Source organism: Pan troglodytes, chromosome 19 (genome assembly GCF_028858775.2).
Source record: "Pan troglodytes isolate AG18354 chromosome 19, NHGRI_mPanTro3-v2.0_pri, whole genome shotgun sequence".
In the NCBI taxonomy this organism is placed as follows: domain Eukaryota; kingdom Metazoa; phylum Chordata; class Mammalia; order Primates; family Hominidae; genus Pan; species Pan troglodytes.
Window position 1 is genome coordinate 28,238,403 of NC_072417.2, and position 12,467 is coordinate 28,250,869.

The 12,467-nt window shown below is 37.8% G+C and overlaps 1 protein-coding gene across 2 annotated transcripts in view; it reads left to right on the forward strand.

Annotated features, from left to right (window-relative positions):
• Nucleotides 1-2,394: 2,394 nt before the first annotated feature.
• The window catches only part of IKZF3 (IKAROS family zinc finger 3), a 107,840-nt gene continuing 97,767 nt past the window's right edge, over nt 2,395-12,467 (forward strand). Inside the window, exon 1 of one of the 2 annotated variants that reach the window (XM_003953029.5) lies at nt 2,395-3,360. In XM_003953029.5, coding sequence (XP_003953078.1) covers nt 3,354-3,360 — 7 coding nt within the window. In that variant the 5' untranslated portion in view covers nt 2,395-3,353. The remainder of the gene's footprint in view (nt 3,361-12,467) is intronic. The other variant, XR_010152871.1, reaches the window with a different exon arrangement.

A 12,467-nucleotide genomic window follows, 5' to 3' on the forward strand; every position in this document is an offset into this window, starting at 1 on the left:
GTAGGGATGGATGATTAGTCAAGATCGGGGAGCTCCAAAGGGGATCATGCCCGCGTCTTTGATGGTTCCTTCTTGGCTACTAGTTTGGTGGCCCGAAAGGCCCTGTGTGTTGTCTGTTTCTTAGCAGCGGGACACCACTCTCAGTAGTGGTTTTGAGTAGGCTGGTTAGTAGAGAGAGCCCAAGGTTCAGACAGGGTGCAGAATGGTTATTTTGGGTGAGATCAAGAGTTTTCGGTTTTATTTCCTTTGAGCCGAGTCAGTACTTGGACTCTCTCATATGGTCCAGGAGCAACCTTTGTCAGTAATTTCATTTTTAGTCACTGTTAATTTTACCTATATAGCATAAGCCATGAAATGTGACTCAGTGAGTCAGATCCACCCATTTTCAGTTACCATGTCTGGATACATGGTCTGGTCTCAACTGTTCTCTTCTTAAGGTGATGATAATGAAGACAGATTTAGGCATTATCTTTGATTCCCTACAAGTTCTTCATTCCAGTTTTAGTCAAAGTACATTATATATCCACAGTGTGTTTTATTGACTTCTTGGTTACTGTAAGTAATTGATAGTTGTAAATCCTGTGTGATAAACTAAATCCTATGAGAGGAGACTTAACCAAATGAGTAATAGTTGTCAAAAGTACCCATCCACTCTTTTTATATAAACTTTTTATTTTAGAAGAGTTTTAGATTTGCAGAAAAATTGCAAAAACAGTACAGAGAGTTTTTACATACTCCCTCCCGATTTTCCCTATTATTGACATCTTACGTTGGTATGGTACATTTCTTACAATTAGTGAACGGATATTGATATATTACTATTAACTGAAGTCCAAACTTTATTCAGATTTCCTTAGTTTTTTACTCAATGTCCTCCCTACCTCGTTTGTTTTTTTGCTCCAGGATCTCATGCGGGATCCCACATTACCTACAGTCATCGTATCTCCTTAGATTCCCCTTGGCTGTGTCAGACTTTTCTTGTGTTTGAAGGTCTTGACCTGGCTTTAATTGGTGAGGTATTTTGTAGAATGCCTCTCTACTGGAATTTGGTGTCTTTCTCCATATTAGACTAGAATTATGGATTCTTAGGAGGAAGATTACAGAGATAAAATGACATTCTCATCACATCATATCAAGGGGACATACTATCAACATGCCTTATCACTTGATGTTAACCTTGGTCTGCTGGCTGAGGTACTGTTTGTCAGGTTTCTCCACTGTCAACTTATTCCCCTGCTTTCATACTATACTCTTCGGAAGGAAGTCACTTTGTGCACCCACACTTAAAGAGTGGGGATTTATGCTGCATCTCCTTGAAGGTGGAGTAGCTACATAAGTTATTTTACCAATTCACTTTTAATCCCCTTAGGTATCACTCTCGGGAGTCCGAAATACTCAGTATTGAACTATTTACAGAGTACTAACACGTTCCACTGTCAAATATACAGAAGAACATTGTAATGGAAAATCATAAAGTTTCCTTACAACTTTTTTTTTTTTTTTTTTTGAGACGAAGTCTCACTCTGTTGCCCAGGCTGGAGTTCAGTGGCAAGATCTCGGCTCACTGCAACCTCTGCCTGCTGGGTTCAAGCGATTCTCCTGCCTCAGCCTCCTGAGTAGCTAGGATTAGAGGCATGCGCCACCACACCCAGCTAATTTTTGTATTTTTAGCAGAGACAGTATTTTGCCATGTTGGCCAGGCTGGTCTCGAACTCCTGACCTCGTGATCCACCTGCCTTGGCCTCCCAAAGTGCTGGGATTACAGGCGTGAGCCACTGCGCCTGGCCTACAACTTTTTCATAACCAAATAACTTTTCATCCTCATACCATCCCTGTGAAATTTTACAGTTCCTCTTCTGCTACTTTTGATGTGCTATTTTTGCTTTTAGAAACTAACAAACAACAAATTTCCCCTTTCAGTACTAAAATTAGACCTAGTGTTTAGAGTATTTCTCCAAAATTGACATCCTGCAGAACTCCCAACTCGTACAGTTATAGAGATGCTACTGCGGTGCTTAAAGCCAGTGTAGTTTTTCACCCACTTGAATATATATACACACATCACATAGACTGCCTATACCAACGACATACTATTGTTTAAAGCTACAATTCATAAAATTACAGCATGTATACTTTAACTAAGTGTGGGTTTCTTCTGATATGGACAGCTGATGCACAAACCCTCAGCCTTAAGTCTCAAATATATTTGTATGCACTAATATAATTTTCTAATAGCGGTGACAGTGGCCTTTTGAGACTCATTCGTATATTGTCCCACACGCTGGATATCTTTAGAAGGGCTCACCTGAACAATGTCCCTTAGACCTCAATGTGAAGAAAAGTTCTGTTTTGAAAAACAGTTTTGTGGTCACTTCCCCTTTCCTCTCTCTGCAGTCAAATGTGTGCTTTACCTCTGGACAGTAGGGAGGGTGTTGGGAGAAGATGTTGACTGATACATATCTGTATACTAACATCTTTAAGTTAATTTTACAATCTTACTGCGCCCACCTTCCACCCTTAGCTCTACTTTCTTTGCTTAATTTTCTGGTACATCATATATGTATTTTTGTAAGGTGTGTATTTAGAAGAAGGCAGGCTGGGAGAAAATAAACACACTCTATAAAACACTCCCTCTGTTTATATAGAGTGGGTAGTATTGCGTGAGTGGTGGCAAATAAATCAAGCAGTTCCCAGAGGGAAAACAAAAGTGAGATAAATGCTTCCAAAAATTAAAAAGTTGAATTGATAGAAGTGCCAAAATCCTTTCCAACTGTCTGAAAACTTGGACCAAAAACTTTTACCATGTGAAATGAAAAAGTGAGGAAGGAAAAAAAAATACTTTGAAAGAAGGGGGTTCTCATTGATACTTTCCACGGCTGTTATCACTGAATCTAGACAAAAAGTTCCAGATCTTCCTCAATTTAAGATAAACGTCTTTGAACTTCAGCTTGCCAAGAAAGCAAGGCTGACCCCCAACCCTCCGTGTGATGTCACTTTTCTCATCCATTATCCTTCTAAAATAGACATTTTGAGACAATTTAGTGATGCGACATTTCCATCCTGTCGGGGTTCCTTGGGTTTGACATTCGAAAGGGGGCTGGAGGCGCGGAACCCGCGGCACTCCGCGGCCAGCGTCCTTTAAAGCCGCCGCCAGCCAGCGCCGCTGTAACCCCGCGCACCGGCAGGTCGCCGGCTCCTGCCCTTTTCAGTCTGCGCCGACGCGGCTGCCGGATCCCGGGGACTCCCCGCGCCGGGAATCTCCCGCCAGCTGCGCGCTGAGTCCAGGCGACGGCAGGAGCACGTGGAGAGGCCGGGTAGCCACAGCGGCAGCTCCAGCCCGGCCCGGCAGCGACATGGAAGGTGAGCCTCCAGCCCGCTTCTTTTCTCCGGGGTCTTTGAGAAACTTAACCTGTGCAAGCAGTAGAAAGAGTTTCTTCTGAATCTCAGTTTTGCTTCTATTTACTTCTTTTGTCAAAAGTAAATATGAGGTATTGCAGAGGACAAAGCGCGTCGGTTCTCTTAACGTCTCTCACTTGTCCTTCCCCCGCCCTTTGGAAAGTGATAACTTCTTCGCAATTTTATTTCTAAAGAGTTGTCAGACATGGGGGGTCTACCCTACATCTGCAGAGGAAGAGCACTTAAGGGGTGTCCCTGAAATGGCTGCAAATCTGGGGGTGGAATAATCAACCCTTTTGGATATTTTTTCCTTCATGGCCTCAGTGTTTATTGGAATTAGACTAATCTGAGTAACTTGTTTTCTTCCAAGGGTAAATGGTGTCATATGGGAAAGGTATGGCATTTTAAAGCGGTTGGCATTTGCAGTTCCCTTGGAACTCGATCTTCTAATGAGTCTTCTTTACCCAGCGCAAAAATCAGGTTCACATTAGGAGTTTCATATGAATTAATTTTGAAAGTCGTAACACTATCCTTGCTTCTCAAACATTTTTCATTCTGTACTTCCTTGGGATACCTAAAATTTCACACTGCTACTGTAAACTCTTCAATGGTCTTTTCAACAAGTGTTTCTAAAACCTTGAAAATGGCAAATGCATCTCAACTCGGGGGGGATGGTGGGATTAAGAAATTCAGAATTTCATTCTATTAAAAATGAGATATTGACACCTAACTAAAATGTTACTTTGATAAATATGAAGATCGTGGGTATTTTCTTCATAATAATGGAAGAATCTCTAATTAACAATGAACTGATCTTTGGCAGCTTTATTTCTAGAGTATATAAAGTTGTTAAAATATCAAAAACTTTATGCTTTTAATTTTTTAAATTAGGGCTTGAAAACTTTAAAAATTTTGCATTTTTAACATTTAAATAATGGTTTATTGAAGTGTAATTTTTAACAAAGGTTTTATTGGCCAATAACAAGGAAAAAAAGTCGGGCTGTTGTATACTATGGGAAAAATAATTTTTGAAAAGCTCATATGCTTTAATTATTACAAATGATTAATTTGTTTTTATGAAATTATAAATCAGTACTCCAACACTATTTTTCCTAGCCTTAACCATACCATGTATCAAGGATAATGTACAGAATCATGTAAATCCATAGAAACTGGAGTATTTCTCTATAAATGTTAATACTTCCAAATTCATTTATTTAATGTGCAATAAAGAAACTAAATAGCGTATCTTAGGTTATTGGTGTACTAACACAGATGTTTAATAAGCCTGAAGACTCCCTTAAGAAGAAAAGAATGAAAACTTGTGTAGAATTTAATTTAGAATGTGTAGACTATAAGTGGAAAGAGAATATAGATCAGTAATTTTTTAAAGTTGTGTTTACATGATTAGATTAAATCTATAGGTCCATGGAGATAGATAGTATAGATTATGCTTAATGAAAAAACTTTAACATTTAAATTTTAAAAAGAGGTTAATTATATGAATTTGGCTATTTTAATGTCAGGTCCTTGCGGATAGAGTATTTGATGTGGTAAAATATCTAGTTCATTATAGCTACCCAAAATAGACTAATCTGGCCCATGTTTTTGATATTTAAAAAATTTTTATATCATCTTGTGGTTTTGATCTCAGTCTAGATTAGAGATTTGGTCTATAGTGTATACCTCTCTTGGCAATGTAAGAAAGTAGAATACTTCATGGAATACCTTTATTTTCTGCCCAATTTGGGGGTCACATTGATTCATAACAGTTTATTGTACAATGCAATACTGTATATCATTCCTTCAGCATATAAAGTCATTTAACAAATTCATTTATCTTTTAATTAATTTATTGAGACTTTCTATGTATGAAGATGTCAGATGAATAAGCTTTTGAAATAGAAATCTTGTAGAAATGAAGATTTAATGAATATACTAAATCAGAAGCTATAACTTTTTAATTTTCTCACAATCTGTGACCTTAAATATTTTCTACCCAAAGACTGTTTATGAATCACTAAATTTTATTATTTGTACTATAACATCTCTTCTGTCTGTTATGGTCGGGAAATGAGGTGGTTCACAAACATGAATTTCACAGGTAATGGCAGACTTCTTATTTAATGTAAAACATTTTTATTTTTAACAATATTGAGTAAAGATTTTTCTAAGTATATTTATTACACAGCTCCCTGCTTTATAAGCAAGGTACATAAGAGATAAGTTTATCTCGGCAACTCTGAGTTACTGTTCTCACCATCAGATCATGTATTATTCCATAATATATTCTCACAGGGGTTTTGAGCTGAATGCCCCTACACCAAACATACCTAGGATATTGTACAATTTTTGTCTCCTTCTTGATGTCAGCTTATATTTCTTACCACATAGATTTTGTGGTAGTAGTGTTTTGTTTCAGGTCCCTTTCCATGTTCTGGATGGCTGAGATTAACAGAGATAAAGCCTGTAGATGATGGAATCTGTTTGCCCTCCATTGTGAGCGTATGGAGGATGAAATGCGAAGGTTTTAAGAAACAAAAGCCACAGAAAGGCCATGGCGTCCTGGTAGAACATAATTTTTCAAAATTCCTGTTTGTACTTCCTTTAATCCAGTATGCTATTTCATGCTTCCATGTCTTTGCTATTATGTTCACCCATTCTCTACTTGCTTATGCCTACTCATCTTTCAAGACTCTGCTCAGGCATCATCGCCATGAAGGCTCTCCGATGACCTTCTTCTGATGACCTCCTCCTAGTGCCTTCTGGTGATCACCCCTACCCAGTCTCTCATGTTCCTTCACCTCAGCTAAGGGCCTCTCCTTTCTGTGTATACTTCTACCACATTGTGTTGAAATTATTTATTGATGTAGGTGTTTATTCCCCCTCTGGTCTTTAAGCTTCTGGAGAACAGAGACTGTGTCTTGTTTTTGTACACTGAATGCGAAGGACAGTTTCTGGTTCATAGAAGGCCCTCAGAATTTGTTGCATTCAATTAAAATAGTGCTGAAAAAGTACTTTTTATTATGTTTATTGTGATGCATTTTATTTAAATAAATTTTTAAAGTAGGAGATTGGGGCTAGTAATTCTTTGATAAAACTCAGTAATTTTTTAAGCACTTAAACTGTATAATTGAAAAAGAAAGCTTGGAAAACAAAAATGTTATTGGATATTTTTTGCTAGACTGTCACTTAAAGCCAATTTTAACAAAATTAGATTTAGGGGGTACATGTGCAGGTTTCTTACATAAGTATATTATGTGATGCTGAGGTTTGGGCTTCTATTGATCCTGTCACCCAAATAATGAGCATAGTGTCCTATAGGTAGTTTTTCAACCCTTGCCCTCCTCCCACCCTTCCCCATTTTGGGGTCATCAGTGTCTAATTTGGGGGTCGCATTAATTCATAACAGTCCATGTGTACCCAGTGTTTAGCTCCCTGTCATAAGTGAGAACATGCGGTATTTGGTTTTCTGTTTCTGTGTTAATTCACTAAGAATAATGGCCTCCAGCTGCATCCATGTTGTTGCAAAGGATATGATTTCATTCTTTTTTGTGTAAAGCCAAATTTTAACTGTTAAATTTACATAAGCAGATTTCAGGATCGCAATTAGTCCTTAAAATATCCATTGAATATGAGCAGAAATTTGTTTTCTCAGTCAGTAAGATATAGATGATGCCATAAAAATAGCATACACTTTCAAGTGATACTTTAAAAATACATTGTTATAAACTTTTCATTCATATATAAATGTATATACTTACACTTATTTAGGACTAAAAGATTATTGATTATTGGTAGATCTTTTATCAGACATCCAGTTTTTTTTATTATTATTATTTTTAAAGAGATAGTCCTTGCTCTGTTGCCCAGGCTACCACAAACTCCTAGGCTCAGACGATCCTCCTGCCTCAACCTTCTGAGTAGCTAGGACTACAGGCATCCACCACCATAACCTGGTAATTTATTGTACAAACCGCCATGACCTGCTGATTTATTATCTTTTATTTTTTGTAGAAATGGGGGTCTCACTATGTTGGTCAGGTTGGTCTTGAATTCCTGGCCACAAGTGATCCTTCCGCCTCAACCTTCCCAAGTGCTGGGATTACAGGAGTGAGCCACTGCACCTGGCCTAGATAGATGTCCAATGATAATTGGCTCATATGTCAAGCTATAGTTCCAGACCATGTATGAGAAGAACTGAGTGATTAACACAGAAACTTGCCTATAGTAGGTGCTCAATAAATGTTTTTTGTCCTAAGGATTCATTAATTATTTTGAAAAGAGACCCTACACATCACAAGGCCATAGAATGTACTCTGCTATTTAGCCTTTATTAAATTTAGCTCCATATTAACTGGTATATTTATGATAATTAGAAATTATAAGGATGAGGCCAGGAGTGGTGGCTCACGCCTGTAATCCTAGCACTTTGGGAGGCTGAGGTGGGCAGATTGCTTGAGCCTGGGACTTCAAGACCAGCCTGGGCAACATGGTAAAACCCTGACTCTACAAAAACTACAAAAATTAGCCAGGCGTGGTGGCACATGCCTGTAGTAACAGCTACTTGGAAGGCTGAGGTAGGAAGATGGCTTGAGCCTGGGAGGTCGAGGCTACCGTGAGCCATGAGCATGCCACTGCACTGACATGAGCATGCCACAGCCTGGGCAACAGAGCAAGACCCTGTCTCAAAAAAAAAAAATCATAAGGATGACACCAAGGCCTTTTGGATCACTAAAAAAAAAGATGCAATAATGAAACAATAATTATAATTTATTTATAATATATATAGTTTGAAAAGTAATCTGTGTATAACTTTATTAATTAATATTACTATATAACTCATCAAAATACCTTTATCCCTAGTGATTCTGAATGAGGTTATTTTTTCAGTCTAATTGAAATCTGGTTTTTGCATCCAAAATTAAAAGTTTTTTTTTTTAATTAAAAAGTTACTTAAAAAATTTAAGGGCTGGGCACAGTGGCTCACACCTGTAATCCCAGCACTTTGGGAGGCCAAGGTGGGAGGATTTCTTGAGGCCAGGAATTTGAGACCAGCCTGGGCAACATGGTGAGGCCCTGTTTCATAAAAAATAATAATAAAATAAAAGTAAATTGGCCTGGTGTGGTGGTGTGCACTTGTAGTCCCAGCTACTTGGGAGGCTGAGGTGGGAGGATGGCTTGACCTGGGAGTTTGAGGCTTCAGTGGGCTGTAATGATGCCACTGCACTCCAGCTTGGGCAACAGAGTGAGAACCCATCTCAACAACAACAACAAAAAATGTAAGTCCAAAGTGGTATACAGTAAATGAAAATAATGTGGAATTACCATATTATATTAAATACCAATACCATATGAAAATATTATGTTAGATATGTGTCCAATCCAGGAGATATTTAAAAACTGGGTACTTGATGGTTACAGGCGCCTGTAGTCCCAGCTACTCGGGAGGCTGAGACAGGAGAATTGGTTGAACCTGGGAGGCGGAGGTTGCAGTGAGCCAAGATCGCGCCACTGCACTCCAGCCTGGGTGACAGTGTGAGACCCCATCTCAAAACAAACAAACAAACAAAAAACTAGGTACTTGGTAATGGATATGAAACAAAGTGCATTACTCTTTACTTATTGTCAGTACTTAAAATCAGCTTACTGAGTGATTTTTTATAACAGTGGAATTGGCAATATGTCACAAATTGTACTTAGTAGTGTTCTTAGAGATGAAATTTTTGGCAGATTTGGTTATTGTGGGTTTACAAAGGAAACTTTTCTTTCTTTCCTTTTTTTTAATAGAGACAGAGTCTTGCTATGTTACCCAGGCTGGTCTTGAACTTGTGAGCACAAAAGATTCTCCTGCCTTGGCCTCCCAAAGTGCTAGGATTACAGATGTGAGCCACCAATGCCCAGCCAATGAAGGAAACTTTTAAAATAAGAAATGGAAAACATTTCAATACTGTCACTCATGAAACAGAACAAAACTATTATTTTTCTACTCTGAATTATCTAAGGATTATGCAACTAGGTTTCTTGTTTATTTTGTTGATTAATACACCTATAGCCCCTTCTAGACTGTTATTTTCCAAAGTTTAGGGATCTCTCTCTCTCTCTTTTTTTTTTTTTTAATTTTTGAGATGAGGTCTCTCTACATTGCAGCCTGGTCTCAAACTCCTGGGCTCAAGCGATCCTCCCACCTCATCCTCTTGAGTAGCTGGGACTAGAGGCATGTGCCACCATGCGTAGCTAGGGATCTTTTTATAATCGGTGGTAACTAGTACCCAACCCAGTCCCCAGCACATAGTAGGCCTGTAGTCATATTTGTTTAATAAATTAATGAATGAGTTGCCTGTGTGTTTGGTCATTTGACTCTTTTCTTGCCCAGCTTTTATAGTAAAGGGGGGAAGGAAAATAGAGACATTGAAATTGGTAAATTTTGCTGGCTAATTTGTTAAAGGTACTGTTAAAGGTTTGGTAGAAGAGATTGAAGTATTGGCTAAATCCGGTGCGTGAATACGGCCATTTTTCTAATCCACGCCCCCCACAAAATACAATGCCTTCTAACTTTTGGCTTTATTTAATAATTTTGGTACATTTTTTATTTCAGTGAAGCACTGCAGTTTCCACTATAAACCTTTTCTTCACAATAGATGTTTTGATTCTTAAAATTGTTGAACATCACTTAATTTGAATACTCTATCACAGCAACATCAGTTCATTTAAGAAGTAATGTCTATTAGAGAGACTATTAATTTACCAGAATATTTGGCACATCAGAACAATTTCCTCTAGGAGTTTGTGGATATGAGAAAAAGATCACTCTCACAAACCTATAACATTTTTATGGATATGGAATTTCATCATAACTGATGGAAAATATTGTCCAGTATGAAAACTGGAAGTAACTAATTTTTATAATGTATAACAACTAGTCATTTTTGCTGTCATCTACCTCTATCTCTTAGTTAAGAAATCCCTTGACCTAGACTGCTAAAAATCACTAATAGTTGATTTATATGCTTACATACAGTGTAGGCAGTTCCACAAAGGTGCTTCACGGGCCAACTTGATTTAAATTTCATTTGAATTTCACATAAAATTCCAGACTTTAAAGTATTGAAGATGATCAGTGTATAAATTTATCCTCTGACCTCAAAATGAGACTTTTTTTTCCAAATATTAAAATTTTATAAACGTGATGAGTAAAATCATGGTGCTGCTGGTCTTTTTTCTCATGTAAAATTATTATTATTATTATTATTATTTTGAGATGGAGTCTCACTCTTGTTGCCCAGGCTGGAGTGCAGTGGTGCAATCTTGGCTCATTGCAACCTCCGCCTCCCAGGTTCAAGCAATTCTCCTGCCTCAGCCTCCCGAGCAGCTGGGATTACAGGCTCCCGCTACCACGCCCGGCTAATTTTTGTATTTTTAGTAGAGACAGTATTTCACCATGTTGGCCAGGCTGATCTTGAACTCCTGATCTCAGATGATCCGCCCGCCTTGGCATCCCAAAGTGTTGGGATTACAGGCATGAGCCACCACGCTGTAAAAGTTATTTAAGTAAGAATATTATTAACAGTTTGTGACCAGCTGGCCAACATGGTGAAACCTTATCTCTACTAAAAATATGAAAATTAGCTGGGTGTGGTGGCACGTGCCACCACCAGCAAGGCAGGAGAATTGCTTGAACCTGCGAGGCCGAGGTTGCAGTGAGTGGAGATTGCACCACTGCACTCCAACCTGGGTGACAGAGCCAGACTCCGTCTCAAAAAAATAAATAAATAAAAAAGAATATTACTAACTGTCTTATTCCCTGTACTTTATTAAGTGCCTGTAAAGGCTAAGGCTCAGCTGCTTGGGACATGCTTCTGTCACAGTATAGTAATCAACTACTCACTAACAAAGACATGTAACATGTAACCTTACAAGCATTTAAAAGAGTTATTATATACATGTTATATTGTACATGTACAATATACATGTATATTGTACATGTACAATATACATGTTATATTGTACATGTTATATTGTACATGTACAATATACATTGTATATTATAATACATGTTACATCATCATTGTATATTATAAATCTTAAATACTTATAATAAAGTTGGGGCATTTCTTGTTTGATTTTTATGTTCAGAATGAAATAAAATGAATGTTAAATATTTTTGTGATTCAACTTTGAAGGAAAGATTACTTATCATCCTTTCTCAAGTTTCTGGGAGTAGTTTAATTAAAAACTGTTCTGAAATAATAAGGTGAAGCACTCCTGCCTCAGCCTCCTGAGTAGCTGGGATTACAGGCATGTGCCAATACTGCCCGACTAATTTTTCAGATTTGAATTAGTAGGGCTAGGAGACCAGAATGCACAAATAAGTAACAGCTTCTAAGTGTGCCAAGCCAATAGCATAGTATGCACATCTCAATAAAAGGAATTTGGAGATTCTCAAAGGACTCTATAGATATCCATTGCAAACATCAATGACCTAGTATGGACTTAGTTGCCCCAGACCTAAACAACTAGAACATTTTTACACGTAATCCAATTTGGGGAGGGAGATCCAATCTATATAATAGGACAAATAATGACTGAACAAGTTGATATTAGGAATTCATGTAGTGCTTATAGATTTTATAACTACTACTCTACACAATGAGACTTGATGATTACACGATGACCTTGAGGTATTTCACTGTTAGTCTCACATTTCAACAAGAGTTAGGATTAGACACAAAAACAAGACAAAAACTTGTTTTTTTTGCAACAGGACACCGTTTATACCAAAATCTTATGTGGGATCAGATGCAAGTGTAATGTTCCAAATGAGAGATTGGAGAAGGAGCAAGAGACCACTGCTAAGCCTATCTTCCTCTTGCCATAGATCAGCCCTGTGGCAGCCCTCTGCAACCCTGGATTCCATAAAACACGTTTTGAAAATGACTGATTTAGACCGTTACATGTTTTTCCTACTAGTAACCCTGTATCTAGACTTGCCTCTTTTAATCTGTTTTGAGGATTGCTGCCAGAATGATCTTCCTAAAACATAAAGTTATTCTCCTACTCAGACACCATTT